The 18,467-nt window shown below is 37.3% G+C and overlaps 2 protein-coding genes across 2 annotated transcripts; both read left to right on the top strand.

Annotated features, from left to right (window-relative positions):
* Positions 1-5,644: 5,644 nt before the first annotated feature.
* Positions 5,645-6,718, top strand: LOC113717106 (uncharacterized). The gene has a single exon (XM_027241759.1). It carries the CDS (start codon positions 5,645-5,647, stop codon positions 6,716-6,718), a length of 1,074 nt encoding a protein of 357 aa, XP_027097560.1.
* A 6,999-nt stretch (positions 6,719-13,717) lies between these two features.
* LOC113717104 (uncharacterized) lies at positions 13,718-15,559 on the top strand. The gene is made up of 2 exons (XM_027241758.1): positions 13,718-14,496; positions 14,773-15,559. The coding sequence occupies exons 1-2, from the start codon at positions 13,718-13,720 to the stop codon at positions 15,557-15,559; spliced, it is 1,566 nt and encodes a 521-aa protein (XP_027097559.1).
* The last annotated feature ends 2,908 nt before the right edge of the window (positions 15,560-18,467 follow it).

Raw genomic sequence — 18,467 nt, 5'->3', positions numbered from 1 at the left:
GTATTTGACCACTGAAATTATTATGCGCTAGACCAAGCTGTGTAAGTTTCTGAAGGCTGCGACAGATGTTGCCTGGAAGAATGCCTATTGTTATTGAAAGAAATGTTTCCAGTGAGGAAATATTGAAAGTGTGGAGTGGCAGAGGACCTGACTCCGAAATTCTGTTGGAATTGTTCCCTCAATGGAATTGAAGGACAGCCATAGCGTCTCCAAGTTTGACATATTAGAGATGGAAGGTGGGAGAGAACCCATAAAGCTATTGTTTCTGAGAGACAGGTATTGGAGTTTCTATAAGGAACCAATCCAGGAGGGAAGTTGTCCACCAAAATTGTTGATTCCAAGATTAAGGTATCTCAATCTACGCAAGTGAGCCAACTCGCGAAGCAGTTCTTCAAGGAAATTGTTCCTGCTAACGTCAAGGGAAACGAGAAAGGATATATTCCCAAGTTGAGGAGGTATGGTACCCCTAGAAAAGTTCATGTTTGAAATATGCAAGGGAGTCACTCAACGTGTCGAGAATTGCTAGTGACCCCTATCCAATCACAAATGGTAGAGGTAATTAACCATGTCACTGATTGATCCATAGTAATATTACTGTTGCTAGCTGCCATGCCGGCTAACCTAAAGATAAGCAAGAAGAAGTAGTAGATTTTGTCCTTGGCCATGCTTACGGTTCAATTTCAGATTTCCACACTCACCAGGGCACTCACTAATTAAGAATTGGGATGAACTGCGAAACGATATATACAGATAGAAACGAGCATGGAAGTCCACTAATAACACATTCTAGGAATAATAAAACCAAATCAATGGAAAAGGTCGTAACATTGATTTATTTTCCAAGTAGGTTCCAAACAAGGACTATCAAATCATGGACGAAATGGAGCTTGCAACGCTAGTCAAAAGCATTGTTTCTGATATGATCAAGACCTGACGGTATGCTGCAAAAATATAGCAGGTTATAAGCCCAATTGAATAAGGAAACATAACTTTCAGCATTCAGAAGTAAAATTTGTACAAAAAGGATAAATACTTAGTGCCATCAGAAATTGAAATTGGTGCTTGATCTTTATTAGTTTTGCTAAAACATCTTTCATACTGATCCTTTCTCTTGGACATTCTCTATAGCAGTTCAAAGCCAATTTCATAATCAATGTAACACACTTCAGCTTGTCAGTGAAATGCTCATCCTCTGGCCTAATTAAGTTTGCATCAACGACTTGGAGTGCATCAGGAAGAGAATCTTCTACCCAGCTGTTAAGGCTTAAATCTCCTGAAAACATTTCATCATTAGGCGTCATCCTTGCAAAAACTTCCATCAAAACTATTCCAAAGCTGTATACATCAATTCTTGTCGAAACTATCCCCTCTGATCCATACTCTGTCACAAGATTATAATAGTCAGAATAATAGAATTAGTTAAAAGATTAACAACAGATGAACAGCATCATAGAAGTAGAGGAAATGTAGACAGCAAAAGTTTAAATGCTTAACCTGGTGCAATGTATCCCAGTGTTGCAAGGGTGTTGGTATGCAAAATACTTTCTCCTTCACCAAACATTTTTGCTATACCAAAGTCACTTACATGGGCAGCCATATCTTCATCAAGCAAGATATTACTGGGTTTCAAGTCACAATGTACCGCAGGAGTATCAGAACTATGATGGAGATATTCCAATGCACAAGCAACATCAATTATTATGTTTATTCTTTGGAACATATCTAAAAAATGGTTGTGAGAGTACAACCACTTCTCAACATTCCCATTAGACATGTATTTGAGTACCAAGGCTTTAAAATCAGGGTTATAGCAGCTGCCGAGCACTTTTGTAAGATTTCGATGGCATAAACTCTTTAGAACCTCACATTCTCTAACAAAACTTTTTAATGAACCTTCCACTAGCAAGTTGAATACCTTGATAGCCACAACAGTGCCATCACTTAGGATCCCTTTGTAAACAGAACAATAGCTCCCTTCTCCAGGCAAATTGCTTTCATTGTAGTTATCGGTTGAGTGCAAAAGGTCATAGTATGAAAATCTTTCATATTTTGCCGCTAACATCAACTCTGTTCCACCAGAACTCTTTGGTTTCTTTAGCCACTTTAGATTCAATAATGCTCCAATTGCTATTATCAGTATTGCTGCCATCCCTGACAGACTAATGACAAGTAGAAGCACCTTTCTTTTGCTCGATCTTCTAATTGAATTACTCTGACATGGTGGAACACTAAGCCTTAGGTCACCAGAGAGTCCTTCATTGTTCATGAACAATTAACCTGTAAAGTTTCTGAAGGGACCATCTCGAGGAATTTCTCCACTTAATCTATTAAAAGAAACATTGCATTCCTTAAGAGATTTGAGTGCCTCCATTGACTTGGGTATCACACCAGAGAGATTATTATGTGAAAGGTCCAAGAATTCCAAAATACCATATAGCTAAATGATTCTGGTATAGAACCCTGCAAATTATTTCTCGCCAATGAAAGGTTCTGTAAAGCTTGTAGCTCTCCAATGGTTGTAGGGATTTTGTCTGATAATTGATTGAACGAGATATCTAAACTATATGCTGCTTTGAGGTTCCCGATCTCTAAAGGTAGCGATCCACTTAAGAAATTTGATGAAAGGTTGAGAATTTGGAGATCTTTCATGCTCAATAGGTTAGCAGGCATCATGGAAGTCAACCTATTGGAGTCTAGAAAAATCTGTCTCAAATTTGTCATATTTCCTAAGCATTCTGGAATACTACCAAAGAATTGATTTTGGCTTAAGCTTAACAATCCCAAACTATGTAATCCACAGAAAATGTCCAAGACATGTCTTATTTGATTGGAGTTCAAGTACAGCACCTGAAGATTTGCCAGACTATGCATAGTTCTTGGGACAGATCCAATCAATTCATTACCTAAAAAATCTAGAACTAGTAAACTGCTCAAATTGCTGATCCAATCAGCTGGGAAGTGTCCTTTGATTTTACAACTGACTGCACTTATGCCTTCAAGTGAAGTCGAATAGTTAGAAATGGAAGCTGGTAGAAAACCATTTAGAGGATTATTATTCAACGCTTAATATCTCAAGGATCTGCAAGCCGTCAAGAAAGTGAAAAAGCTCAATTCTGAGGATTCACTTGATAGCCTGTTGAAAGCCAAGTTTAGAAATTTTAGATTTCTTAAACTTCCTAAAGAGTTGGGGATTGAACCTATGAGCTCGTCATTGTAAAGAGTTGGGGATTGGACATAGTCGTGATCCTTCTATCCTATAGATCCAATCGCATGCCGAGTTTTTGCCTATGGTTTAAGCAATTCAGACCTTGTAATTAGGAACTTTGGCATACCAGTCAATTTTGCCTATGGTTTAAGCAATTCAGACCTTGTAATTAGGAACTTTGGCATACCAGTCAATTTGTTGTCGCGAAAATTTAAAATCGTCAATATAGTTAGATTCCCTATTTCATTTGGAATTGCACCTGCAAAATTGCAACTTTTATGAGTTTTTGACTTGTAATGGAAGTATTTAATAACAACGTTAATGAGATTATTGAATTCTCCAAATGCATTAATTGAAAATGATTATAGCATGTCTACAACATAACAGGGGGGAGATTTGACCAAATTATAGATTAGGTTTGGCAATTTTACGGTCATGCTTGTCTATCACAGTGTTTAAACTCAACTAACAGAGCTACTGCCTACTGAATATGGAAAAGTATCCAATGAATACAAAACTGATTTTCCCTTCCTATTTAACGCACTAAATTCCTTTTTTAAGCATAAATCACTAAATTAACAAAGAAAATTAGATAAGAGCTCTTTTCCTATTGAATTTCTAAAAATGAGTGTTCCATTAAATCAAGGAAAAGGAACCAATTTCTATTTTATCCAAAACTAGTGAGACATTACTAAAATTCAACAAGGATTTACACAAAAAAAGAAGAAGAAGAAAACATCAAACAAAAAACTATTCAGGAAATAATAGCTTATCTAATTTGTTTATAAAAAGAAAAAAACCCATAAATTTAACAAATCAGTGACCACGGGGTAGGTATGGTTATTGTATTTTTTCCACAATTTAGTGTACATTTATAGGTGAGATTGCCAATAAAATTTATAAGTACAATAAATTCTATAAATGTACACTATATTATGTAAAAAATATGAAAGACGGACAAGTATAGGAAAACCTAAACTGTATGACAAGAACACAAGGCAATTGTTGTTTCTTATTGTTTCACTTGCATTTTGTATCATTAAGTTGTAGTTTCAATTAGTAAGTGTAGTTTGCCAATTGGCCATTAGTGATCAGCTGCTTGTATAGAGGAGTTCGAATCCATTAGGATTTGGAGTCTCACGAGTTGAATTATTGTTCAATTCAAGTCTAATTCTTGTAACATTTGTAAATTGGTGCAACTTTGGTATAAATTTTGAGCTTGGGATTTATGCAACTAAATTTGTGCAAAAATCATGATCACACCAAAATTGTACCAATCTACGCCAAATATATTACATAGATGGTTTGAAATGGGTTTACACAGCTGGTTTGAACTTGATTTGTAAGGGCCCATATCCGTTAGAGTAATGGGATATCAATTGTAATCATAATAGAATTAGTCCTCATCTCTTTCTCTATCCTGGATCAATCATCTCCTTTGTGCTTCCTTCCTCTCTTTCTCTTAGTCTACTTAATTTTGTTCTCAATTCTTTTTCTTTTTATTCTAAAATTACTAAATTGATCTCTAAAGACTTAAAAACCTGACACAGTATTGTCCCATGGTCCAATGACCACCGTTCCTAGACCCTACAGTAGCATCTTCCTTTTTGTTTAGGACAATCAATAGAGTTGGATTAGTTCAACTCCGACCCATGTGCCCCCGAAAAAGGTCAACGAGGCGTATATTTAATAGAACCAACCCATCTTGTATTTTCTTTTCTTTTCTAACTTAAGCTCTCTCTTCTTTTCTTTTTCTGTCCCAAACTCCCAAACTAGCTATCAAGTGATAATTGTTAATAGCAGAATTAGCTTAGTCGAAACTAGGGGCGGTTGCAGGGGAAGATAAATGAATAGAGTTAGGGCTATCTCATCGTGGGCCATCCGTGTAAGTGGCCCAACATAATCGACATTTCTTGATCAGATGGGTCCTCCGAAGAAGCGGACTGAAACCCAGATCCGGTGAAACCCCTCCATCGGATGATGAGGTGGGAATTTCGAATTTTAATTTCAAATTCGAATTGCAACAGTGCATCCGGGCACTGTGCTGCTCCACTTGCTAGCACTGTGCACCAGTGCGGGGCCCGAGGGCCCCGGGCGGCCAGTGGCCTTCGGCCACGTGGCAAGAGAGTACGGCGGCCCACGTTCCTGTCGGACCGTGGGGGGACACGTGGGGGGCCCTTGGGCCAAATGGCAAAAATGCCATTGGGTTGAGCGAACTATTTACCACAATGCCATTGAGTTGAGCTGATCTCAACCGTCCAGTTTACTCTTGGGGGGTGACGTGGCCCCTCCATCCGCCGTCCACGTGTCCGCCCCGAGCGTCTTTGTAATATTATAAGACGCTCGGAAGACCCCTATATAAGCCGACCCAGTATAGCCAATACTAGGGATACTTTGTATTGAGGTGAGTGACGTCATCAGGTTGGGTTGAGTTTCAGGATGCCGAGAGCACGTCCTTCCTTCTTCATAAACGCGAAGAACATATTCCTCACCTATCCCAGGTGTGTTCTTCCCAAACAACAAGCATTAGATGCAATTAGGAACCTCCAGTTCTCTATTTCCTCCATTTACATACGGGTTGCTCAAAAAACACACGAAGATGGTTCTCCTCATCTACATTGTCTGATCCAATTCCAAGGTAAATTTCGCACTGCATCTGCGAGATTCTTCGATATCAAATCTCCCATTTCAAATTCGATGTTCCACCCGAATGTCCAAGGTGCCAGGAATTCATCAGCAGTTAAGGATTACATATCCAAATATGGTGATTTCGTTGAATGGGGAGAGTTCCAGCCAGATGGCTGGAGCAGATTCTCATCTGACAAAACAGATGAGGTATATGCCGCTGCGCTTGCCGGGCAAGATAAGGGCATGGCTCTCAATATTTTCAAGAGGGGCGATCCTCGATCGTTCATTATTCATTACGACAAACTGTCCAGCAATTTGGATAGAATATTCCAGAAGCCACCAGAACCATACGTGACTCGTTTCCAACGCGTTCCTTCGTTCTTGACCCATTGGGCCGATACAAATGTTACTGGGTCTGGTAATAGACCACACAGGCCCATGTCCATAATAATAGAAGGCCCAAGTCGAACTGGTAAAACATGCTGGGCAAGAAGTCTCAATTCTCAGGCCCACAATTACTACGCAGGCCATATTGATCTGGCCCATCACTGTGATGATGCATGGTACAACGTCATAGATGACGTAAACCCTCAATTTCTCAAACACTGGAAAGAATTCCTAGGTGCACAACGAGATTGGTCATCCAATTGCAAATATGCCAAACCCAGGAAAATCAAAGGGGGAATTCCATCAATTGTACTCTGCAATCCTGGTCTCAATTCTTCATATGACGTCTACTTAAGTGCACCAGACCGCCAGGATCTTTTCAACTGGACTAAGCAGAATGCGGCTTTCTTCTTCCTGCAACAACCTCTCTTTGCACTCACAAACCAAGAGCAGGCACCAATTGTCCAAGAAGTTGAAGAATTGGACAGCAGCAACTGAGTTCCCGTTGCCCTGCACATTCAGCATTTCTTGATCAGATGGGTCGTTCAAATGTTAACTGGGCCAGTTAATTTCTAGTGGGCCTCTCCCCAGGCCCAGGTCAATTTAATCGAAAATGTTCTCAATTTCTTGATCCAGTGGGCCGTTAACACTGGCATTGGGCCGAGCATCAGGCCCAATAAATAATTTCTCAATGTATGGCACAAAATGTAATATCTCAATATGTCACCATTAATATTAGGGTCAAGGCATGTCTAGTTTGTATGCATATTGTTTAAGGATGAAATGAATTGAGGCATTTTATTTCCTTCCTGCGCATCTGTTACACGTGTCACTGCTGCATTGAATCCCTATGTATTACATACGTACGTATACGAGTATGCTATCCAGAAATCTACGTCGCGTTAATACGCATTCCCTGTGCATGTGGGTCCCACCTCATCATCCGATGGAAGGGTTTCACCGGATCTGGGTTTCAGTCCGCTTCTTCTACCGAAGAAGGTCGGCTGCTCCCGGTCGAGCTGCCATCATCCGCGGCCTCGTCTGAATCCGACAGGGTTCTCTTGAGCTCCTCCACTGCCCTGAACAGCAGGTCCAGTTCGCTGATGAAGCGATGTCTCCCCATGCATAGTGCGAAGTACATGCCGAGGAGCACGACGTGCTCCATGCCGCAGTCCCTCACGACCCTGAAGAATCCTGCCATGTCCCTCGTGTTGGCCATTTTATTTCTGCTCTTCGAAACACACCGTATCGACCAAACCTCTGACCAACCACGATTGTGTGTATGTGAGCCAATTCTATCACTTCTAAAGCATTCGAACCTCGAGGTTCGAGAAGATTCTCATCTGACACGTGTCCCCGGCCTGGTGGGCCCCACCCACGACACATGGCACAGGGACGGGACGATTCATAGTAAGCCAGCAGATAACTATTTCAAGTTACCCAGTATGTTCTTACAAAAAAAACTTGTAAATAGTTGTTGATAAAACTTTCATATAGTTAGACTTTTTACTTGTAGCAAATATATACGTACGCTCAAAAAATGCTATTACGCATAAAGCTTTTGAGTATTGCCTTTTACATACATCGATTTTTATCTGCGCTTAATATTCATTGGTTGGTATATGATATGTGGAACATTGGCTTGTCTAGATATTAAATATACTCTGTTACAGTTCAAGTTCTGTGAAATCACATAGGCCAAGTATTTAATCTCTACAATACTCCTATTGTAAAGATGGTAAGGTATTTGTTTAGCTGGTGGAAGAAATTTATTCAATTTGGCTTTACCCATGTCCTTAAATGATTCCGAATTCCAGTAATATGTCACGGCTATAAGATGAAATTTATCATAACTTTGACATCAAAATATATATGAAATCTTGATGCTTAATTTGTAGAAAAATTTGTTCACTAGTCAAGCCGTGATGAAAGGATGCTTCGTAAATAAGTAAAGTGATAGACATCCCACTTGTCATCAATTACAAAAGTTTAGCATCCAAGAAGTCCACAATTCATCCTGCAAGAAAGACTTGGACTTCAAATGTTGAAGACTTTGAGGTTTGCTTCTTCTCCTTTGACGATCATCAAAAAAATTTTTTGAAAAAAGAACTATTTTCATAATAGCAATTTTTTTAAAAAAAAAATATCTCAAATAATTGGATATGCAATTGGCTGGAAATTCTTTTCATGAAAATGTAGAACATATATAAGAAGATCATTTAATTTCTACTTCCTGTTTAAGATCTGAGATCGAGTTATTTTCCAAAATGATAAGAGTATAGACCAATTCATTTGTAGTTTATACAAGTGCCCGTACGTACCTCTTGCTTTATGTTAACTCACGTTGTGATGACAAAAAATTTTTTTTCTTTCCTTGTTAATTTTGTGTAAACTCCAAGACATTTTCCCTTCAACATACTTTTGCATGTCATCAAATGAAGTTAAAAGATAGCAAGCAGAGATTTTTTACTCGCACCTTCAATTTGCTTCTTATAGGACTAATATTTGAAAGAGAGGAGGAAAAAACTACCTCAAATTCTTGACGACGGCACCGTTTGCAATGAAGATGGCGACTGAGAAAAACTACGTCTAAGATCACAAAATTGGTCTATATATTTTTCGACAGCATTTGATCACTGAAAACATAGTTGTACTGAAAACATAGTTAACTATCAAATTACGGCAGACCGGTCTAGAGGGGTTCGGGAGAGAAGACTAGATAGGAGTCATCGTCCCAAGTTAGATTCAGAAAATTTCATTTTCGTCCCTTAAATGTCTTAAAGTTTTCAAAGTATTTTTTTTTTGAGTTAAAATATTTGCTCCTCTACAAAACTTTGCAAGATCTTTTTATTATTCCATCTAGTTCATATGAAATCAAATTTTCCCTCCCAAAATAATGTGTTCTGCATCGGGTCTATGCATCAAATCGAGAAAGAGGCTGCTATGACTAAATAGCATAGATGTCTATCATTCTCGCAAACTATGTCAATTACAAATTTAAACGGCTTTCAAATTATTTGTGTACCCAAGGTGGGTAGAACATTAGTGCTTCAAATTATTAAGTAGTCTCTTGATCACTTTTTGCATTACCAGGTCAGGATTGACTCAATTTAGCAGAATAGTCTTCGGAGATTATAATGTCAATGTCGGGGAAGATGCAGCTCATTATCTTACCTCACGTCGTCTCTGAAGTCTCCCCTGAAAGTGAGCTCTAGACTTCTTCTCTTCCAATTTATTATATCCTTCGATTTGGATTCATGACGTTGCTTGTTAACTCCTTTTGAATTTCAAGTCATTGCAAGCTGGGAAACTATGTAATCCTGTGGAAGAAATGAAAATTTTTTTTTGGGCAATCAATTCATTATCCAAGCACTATGGAAGACTGATATCACTCCGAGTCCGTTTGTTTCGGGTGAAAATGTTTTTCAGGAAAATATTTTCCTAATTTCCCGTGTTTGGTTGCACAAAAGTTACTGAAAACATTTTCCTATGTAAAATATTTTCTCTCATCTTATGGAAAACAACTTCCCTTCCAAACTTACTGAAGTTGTTTTCCGAAATGCATGCATCCCGCCTGTAGTATGTTCCAAACTTACTGAAAACATCTTGTAGTATGTTCTTTTTTTTTTTTTTTTAGTGTAAACAGGAGGATTCGAACCCAAGACCTCTTCCTTACACTCCCTCCCCCGTACCACCCAACCCAACCCTTCCTCTAGTATATTCAAAAAAAAAAAAAAAACCTCATCCTGCTCATCTTATGCTAGTAATTAATTATGTATAATAGGGACATTCTTTTCTAGAGAAACTTTCAGAGTGAGAGTGCAAGATATATGTCACAATAAGCATTGCATGTGATTGATATTTCACACTAAATGGCCAGCAATTTGTTTATTGCTTAAGGAAATATTTTTTATTCATATATACATTTCTCCAAGATTTTTTAAAGTTAAACAATGAGATAAATTTTCTTATGTTGTATGGGAAGAAGTATGTTGTTATAATGTGTAGAAAGTAAAGATAGAGATAAAAGTGAAAATATTTCAAAAATTAAACAAACACCAGAAAAATGAAGTAAGAAAATATTTTCGATAAGCTAACCAAACACCTGAAAATGATGAAAGGGAAATGATTTTCATGGAAAATTACTTCCACGGAAAATATTTTCCCAAGGAAAACATTTTACTTCCAATCAAACAGACCCTTCAACGAAAATAATTTGAAACCCTTAGAAGACGCACAGATGATATGATTGCTCAAATTTTTATTAAAAAAGTAGATCAACTAGTTTAGTATATCATGAAAAAACAATATTTGTTTGTTTGGATAGTGAACTTATCCCAAATAATATTTCGCTTGCATCATAAACATATTTTTCAACTCACCTTTTTATATTCCCAACCACCTTTTTATCTCACATATATCACATTACAAACAAATAATATTTCAAATAATACCCTATCCAAACAATTTTTTGCAAGCTATATTTGTTTGATCTGCTACTATTTGAAAAATATTTTATGAACTATTCTTTTAACCATATCACCCTTTTACTGGACAAATACTTGTTCCAATAACGTATCAGAATAGTAGTTTTCTATTTTCTTTTTTATATAATCTCTGCAAAAATGCAAATCAAACATAAGGATGACGATTCCATACCCATCCTAAATACATGTTTTTTCTCATTAATTTGGTTTTTGTCATTGCTTCCCAAAAAATTCAAGCATATTTCCAACACTTCCATGTCTTGTCGTCATTACTTCAAAGTTTCGCCCCACTAGGAAAAAAAAAAAAAAAAAAAAAAAAAAAAAAACCTCAGTACATTTATTTCTAACCAAGCTCAAAATTGCTACCAAATTATGCAAGGACGGACCTAAGGGACCGGGGCGGGGAAGGGGCCACCGTCAAGTCTTCTTTAAACCTCTTGTTGGGTTAGAGCTTTGCAGAATATCAGGTCGCTACTCGCTATTCGGTAGACGTTAGAATAGTCTTCGGAGATTATAGCTTCAAGGTTGGAATATTTTGCCTATCAGGCACTGTCACTTGATATATTTTGCCTATCACTGTCACGATCCTAGTTTCTTTTGCCATGTGCCGTGGAATGAAGGAAACAAGGACTTCACACCCATCTCAAGTCGCCCCTCAAGTCTATTCTCTTTTCAAAGTTGAATTTTGTATGTACTTCTGTTAGGGATAATTTCAGAAACCTGCCTTGAGGTTTCTTACTATTTCACTTAGTTCTTGACGTTTTAAAAATTACACTTACCTTTCTTGATTTAACATTTTGGTAACCAAAGTTTAAAATAGAGTAAAAAATTTAATGTATACCCTAAATGCTTTTATCTTACAAAGTTTAATTTGTTCCTTTAAACAAAAAGAGCGTCAATTTTTTCATGCCAATATTTGTTCTTTGAGAATCAACTACAACAATAAATCTTTTGCTATAATAGGGTATTTTTTTATAATACTTTATTGGGAATATAAATTTTTTTTAAAATAGAGAAAAAGGTGCTATTTTGTTTCTTTTAAAGTTTACAAACTATTTTTTTAATAAAAGTTTATGGACTAGATTGGTGATGGAACTATCATAATTTAGTGGTGATTTTGGGTCATTTATTTTTAATTATTGTTGATTTATCCTTGAATTTGATACCAAAAAAAAGGGCTACAAAAAAAATTGAATGATATTAAAAGTTATCAAAAAAATATTACTAGTTTAATGTTTAATTTGGATAGATATTAAGGACAGCATTGATAGCTTTTCTGTACTTCTAATGAAATATAAGAGAAATGAATAAGAAGGAAAAACGTAAAAAAATTATAAAATCCATCCTTTGCATAAACATGGTAACAAGAGAGTTTTATTAAAAATATTAAGTTTAGTGTTGTCGTTTTAAATGGAAAGGGAGTTAGGGGAGCCAAGCAGAATTATTAGAAACCTCAGAGGAGGTTTCTGAAATTATCTGTTATCCATTGCTTGACAGGAATATGTTATTGGCTCTCAATTAGTGAAAGGTACTCTCATATCGTCCGTTGCACGTTTGATTGTTTATTTTATGGTAAATATTTTCGTATTAAGCCAGCAGGTAACCATTTCAAGTTACCCGGTATGTTCTTACAAAAAAATTTACACCCTTAGCCACAATGCAGTTAATTTGAGATATACTGAGATCACTTCATGAAATAGTTGTTGATGAAACTTTCATATAGTTAGACATTTTACTTGTAGCAAATATATACGCTCAAAAAATGCTATTACGCGTAAAGCTTTTGAGTATTGCCTTTTATATACATCGATTTTACTTATTTGCGCTTAATATTCATTGGTTGGTATATGATATCTGGAACTAGGGGTGGCAATGGATCCCCCGCCCCCGCCCCCGCCCCGTTGTCAAATAACTCCCCCCGTCCCGTCCCCCGCCCTTGCCCCGTTTCCCCTGTGGTAAGAAATCAATCTATCGTAAATGTTTATTTACAATAATACAATTGTAAACAATGTTAAATACGATTAAAAAGCTGTCAAGATGGAAATAAAGCATAACAAGTTAAGTTACATTCAGTGCGGAGGAAGGGAACCGATCGAAATAAAAAAAAGTTAGGACCAAAACAGGTTGGAATTGGATAGCTTAGTCTTTGGGGGGCCGCAAGAAACAAATCAACAATAGTCCAAGAAATTTTTTCAGTTGTTGCGACGGCCGTTGACACTGACTAACGTTGTACTTGTAAGTAAGGTTGCAACTTTAGAAAATTTAGAATTGTAATATATATATATATATTATTGTATGCGGGGGATGGGGCAGGTGTATGTTTCCCCTCTCCCGCCCCGTTGTAATGCGGGAGGAAATATTTTGCCCCCGCCCCCGCCCCGCCCCATCCCCCGCCCCATTTCTACCCCCGCGGTGTGGGTGCCCCATTGCCATCCTTATGTGGAACATTGGCTTGTCTAGATATTAAATACACTGTTACCGTTCAAGTTCTGTGAAACCACATAGGCCAAGTATTTAATCTCCATAATACTTGTATTGTAATGACAGTAAGGTATTTGTTTAGCTAGTGGAAGAAATTTATTCAATTTGGCTTTGCCCATGTCCTTAAATGATTCTAAATTTTTGTAATATGTCATGACTACGAGGTGAAATTCATCATAACTTTGAAATCAAAATATCCTTGAACATTGAAATCATTCCCTGCAATATGTTTAAGTAATCTACATCTGTTCGAGTGCTTAGAAGGTGGGATAGAACCCGTAAAGGTATTGTTTATGAGTCAAAAGTTGCTGGAGTGTCTGTAAATAACGAAAACAAGAGGGAAGCTCTCCACCAAAATTATTAATACCAAAATTAAGGTGTTCTCCAGGGAAATTGTTTCTCTACTAATGTCAAGAAGGGCTGATTGATCCATAGTAATATTATTATTAAGGAAACTAGGCTAAAATTTAAGGAGCTTTTTAGTAGCCAGGGAAAGGTGGTGAAGCAAGGGAAATACTTGGAGTTGCCAATGGTAATCACAAAAACCAAAGAGCAAATCTTTGGCTTCATCAGAGATAAATGCCAAAAAACAATCCTCAACTGGAGGAATACACAGCTAAGTCAAGCAGGGAAAGAGGTTTTGCTTAAAGCAGTAACTATGGCAATGCCAACTTATGCCATGTCGTGTTTTAAACTACCCGTGAGGTTATGCAAAGACATCAACTCTCTCATGGCAAGATTTTGGTGGGGGGAGGAGAAAGGCAAAACGAAAATGCATTGGGTTTCATGGAAGAAAATGACAACTGAGAAAAAAGCTGGTGGACTTGGCTTCAAAGATCTTCAAAGTTTTAATAAAGCTTTGCTAGGCAAACAGATTTGGAGGCTCCTCACATGCCCCAATCTTTTGCTTAGCAAAGTGTTGAGAGCTAGGTACTATCCCAAGACAACACTCTTGAGCTGTGAAGTAAAAGGTAATGCATCATGGATATGGAAGAGTTTGATGAGCGCAAGAGAGGAGGTCCAGCGAGGAGCTAGGAAACAAATTGGAAATGGGAAAAGTACCAGAATTTGGGAAGATGCTTGGATGTTGGAAGGTAAGGGAGGTAAGATTGAATCCACAAAACCCCCTGGTTGCAAGGTCACAAAAGTTAGTGAGCTGATATCTAGCTTTAGGTGGAAATCAGCTCTCATTTTTAGGCTTTTTAGTTCACAAGAAGCAGGCCACATACTCAAAACACCTATAAGCTTGACAGGGAGACCAGATTGTTACTTTTGGACTCATAGCAAAAACGAAACCTACACTATCAGGTCTGCATATGCAGCACTCACATGTCCTGCCAGGCAGTCTATTGTACAAATGAACAACAAGGGGGAAACAAGTTGGACAGGGGGAAATAGCAAAATCTAGAAACAGCTATGGGAACTTAAAGTAAAGCACAAGCACAAGTTGTTTTTATGGAAGTGCCTGCATCAAGTGTTACCAGGACGAGAGGCAATCTTTCGGAGAACAGGGAAAGGGGAATTAATTTGTAAGCAATGTGGTGAAAACCGTGAGACAGTGGAGCACATTTTCTTCCTGTGCAGGAAAGCAAGGATGATATGGAAGATGGCTCCATTACAATGGGATGGTCTTCATGAGTTCACAAACGACTTCAGAAAATGGTGGAGTATACTAATGGAAGTTAAAGCTAGGAAAGAAGGAAGGGAACATATAACATTGATAGTTGACATTCTCTGGCAGATTTGGAAAGCCAGGAATGCAGTAGAGTTTGAAGACAAAGAGAGACATCCAATGAAAGTGATTACAAAGGCAGTCATGGAGTGGGAGGAATATCTAAAATCCCAACAGGCTGAACAACAAGTGAGCATCTCAGAAACAGATACAGCAAATGCACAAGAGGAAATAGTGGGCGAAGATGCAAACACATTGATCATTTGTGTACATGTGGGACAGCACTTCGAAGGTCAGAACATGGGAATTGGCATTATGGCAGAAAACAGCATGCACCACATATGTGCAGTGTGGATGATGAAAGAAAGAAGCATGGGATCACCTGTACTGGACAATCTTGTGGCTATACAGTTGGCACTTTGCAAGCTAAAGGAACGAGGCTGCCGCAACATCAAACTTCAGACACCAAGCAATCAGGTTTCCAAGCTTATCAACTGTCAAGTCCCAGGCAACATGCGACTAGCAGGCCACGTACAATACATAAAAGATCTTAGCTTAATGTTTAGGACATGCTCATTTGATATTCAGTCTGGTAATAATAGGATGAATAGCCTCAGTCATAAACTGAGTAAGCAAGCAATGCATTTACATTTTGATGAGGAAGTCTTTGATCCTCAGTGTCTTAGTACACTTTTGTGAAGGAAAACTTGAGCCCTTGCTCATACAGTGTAATTTCTCTATTAGTAGAAATAAAAGCTTCTATTGTTTCAGGAAAAAAAAAAAAAAAGTAGTGAATTTTGCCCATTGCCATGCTCACATAGATTGGTATCAACAAAAAAGATAGATGATAAATATTGAAGAAGAGCATGGAAGTCTTCATAACACGCTAACACACACATGGAACTGGGAGCAGAAATTAGTGTGGTGGTCTCCAGCCGTGAATTATGATAGGAGCCATAACAGAAAACAGCACCAGTCATCATAAATGTTGATTTTCCCACTTAATGACTAGCAAATTATGGGCGGACCGGCCTAGGGGTTCCGGAGAGGAGATCCGATAGGAATCACCACCCCAAGTTAGACTCAGAAAATTTTATCTTCACCCATTAAACATTTGAAAGTTTTAAAAAAAAAAAAAAAACAAGTATTCTCATTTGAGCTATAATGTTTTCCCCCGTACTAAATTTTAGAAATTCTTGTTATTATACCATCTGGTTCATTCGAAATCAAAGCAATATGTTCTGCCTCGGGTCTAAGGATGAAATCGAGATAGAGGCTGCTATGACCAACTAGCATAGATATTTGTTATTCCACAGGGTCATTTTCTAGAAAAACAGGTCAATTAGGATTGATTGTAATTAAGCAGAATAGTCTTTGAAGACTAAAACTTCAATATGTGGACGGAAAATAGATGCAGCTCAACATCTTACTTCCAGTCGTCTCTGAAGTCTCCTCTGAAAGTGAGCTGCGGAATTATGATCTTCCAATTAATTGACTTATTCATATTTGATTGGTGACATTGCTCCAAACTCTTTTTGAACTTCAACTTGTTGCAAGCTGGGAAACTACAGAATTTTGTGGAAGAAACCAAAAACATTTTTCGACAATTAATTTGTTATTCAAGGATCATAGAAGATTTTTATATTACCACTTAAACGAAAATAATTTACAACCTACGACAAAAGTGAACCATATTTGATAGAAACCAGTTTAGGCCTTCATGGTGTATCATTTCTATCATGAGGAGAAAATTGCACTTTTAATTCCCAATGTTTCGGATCTGGACTAATTTTGTTCTTCAAGTTCCAACCAAAACCCATTTCATCCTCATAATTTTGATTAATTGAAAACAATTGATGGCTTCCTAACAAATTTGGATGGAATATCATCACTTGATCCTTTTTTAATTCACTTTTCCCTTTTCAATTCAAAAAAAAGCCTTCAAAAACTTTCAGCCATCACAACTCTCTCCTCAATCGTGTAATGAAAAAGAGAATTGAGAAGAAAAGAAGCCATTATATGTGTTTTCACGTCCCAAAACTAGGACATAACATCACCCTCTCTAGAATCAAACCAAAAATAACTAAAATTTTGTACATACTAACTTTTAAGTCTTCCTACCATGTACGTATGTAGCAATTGGCAACAACCAAGATGAACCCGAAATTCAACCTGCTATACAAAATACAACTATTTACTACTATAACCTAATTCTATATACAAAAGTTATCAAATAAAACAACCAAAGCAAGGCTGGTCTAAACAAGCCTTTCATAATAAATTTTAAAACATAATTGTCACAAGAGTACATAATTTTGAAGATCACAATAATAAATTTTGAACAATTTAAAACTATTTGTGTCATTTACTCCACAAAAATACAGTACCATAGTGAAAGTCAAAGCAAGAGTATCCAATTCAGGATTGAGGCACCCGAGAAGATGGATTGGCTTTCGAGACCACAGAGAAAACCTCAAAAGAAAGTATCAGATGGATGCATTAGACTGTATTTCGAAAATACAATATCTAATGCAGGTTGGAAATGAATTGATGTATAAGGCGGCATCATAAATCAACAAGCGGCCGGTAATGGAGATTCACATGTAAGACAAAGAGGTAATGTATCAATATATAAGACAAAGGGGTATTTTATCTTGAAAATACACCAAAAATTGGTCGGCTATAAAAACCCCATTAAAAAAACAGATAAAAGCCAGCTGAATACAGATTTATAAGTGATGAGAACATGAAGATTTGCATGGATTCCTTTCATTTTACAAGTCTGCACATTCTAATGATGGTTGATGGTGCAATCGGGCTCGAGAATCATTGAAGATCCAAATTTTCCAAATTTTAATTGGCTTCCAAATCTTGATTGGTATCTTGATTGATATCTTGATTGATTTCCAAATTGAGAGTTAAGTAAGTTGTTTGAATTAGGGAATAAAGGCTAAGGTCATGTTGACCATAGTTAAGCCAATTTGAATTAGTTAGTTTCCTATTCTAGTTGAATTAGAGTTTTAGGAAAGCAGTTAATTGCTTCCAAATTTGTTTAGGAAGTTGTGTCAAGTTTAGAAGTCAAGTCAAATAAGGAAACTTGTATTGTTTCCAATTTAGATTAGGGTTTTGAGTCTTGCAAGGCTATAAATAGCCAACTTTATTTAACTATTGAAAAACACAATTATGAGATGAATAAAAAATTGAGAGTTTTCTCTTTCTTGTTCCTTTGGGAGCGTTCCTTGATACAAAGTGAGTTGTATCTCCTTTGTTCAAGTTTCGGCTTATCAATTCAAGACCATGTTGAATTGTGGCGCCTTCTACACTTGCCTGAGGTTCACTAATTCGTTTGATTACGGGTTGAGATAATATCAACAAGTTCGTAGTCACGGGGATTAGAGGGGTCGTAAGGTCTTTCCATCTTTGTATCCATAACCTGGTCAAGATAGATCCTTCCGCTGCCTGATCGATTCGGTTCTTCAAGACAGGTTCTTGTTGGGTCGAATTCGTATCATCTGGTATCAGAGCTTCGGCTCTTGATTCAGGTTAATATCCTTTTTCTTTTCTTATTTGTCTATTTTTTTTTTCTATCGAAACCCTAGCCGCCTTT

Source organism: Coffea arabica, chromosome 11c (genome assembly GCF_036785885.1).
Source record: "Coffea arabica cultivar ET-39 chromosome 11c, Coffea Arabica ET-39 HiFi, whole genome shotgun sequence".
NCBI lineage: Eukaryota > Viridiplantae > Streptophyta > Magnoliopsida > Gentianales > Rubiaceae > Coffea > Coffea arabica.
The sequence above is the reverse complement of the archived record's forward strand: the minus strand, read 5'-3'. Positions and strand labels throughout refer to the sequence as shown.

What these genes read in the sequence shown, in the direction of transcription:
- LOC113717106 (XM_027241759.1), top strand. Translation starts at nt 5,645, where the DNA reads ATGCCGAGAGCACGTCCTTCCTTCTTCATAAACGCGAAGAACATATTC.
- LOC113717104 (XM_027241758.1), top strand. Translation starts at nt 13,718, where the DNA reads ATGGTAATCACAAAAACCAAAGAGCAAATCTTTGGCTTCATCAGAGAT. An exon ending in AACGAAACCTACACTATCAG is followed by an intron (nt 14,497 to 14,772) that starts GTCTGCATATGC and finishes CTTCCTGTGCAG; the next exon opens with GAAAGCAAGGATGATATGGA.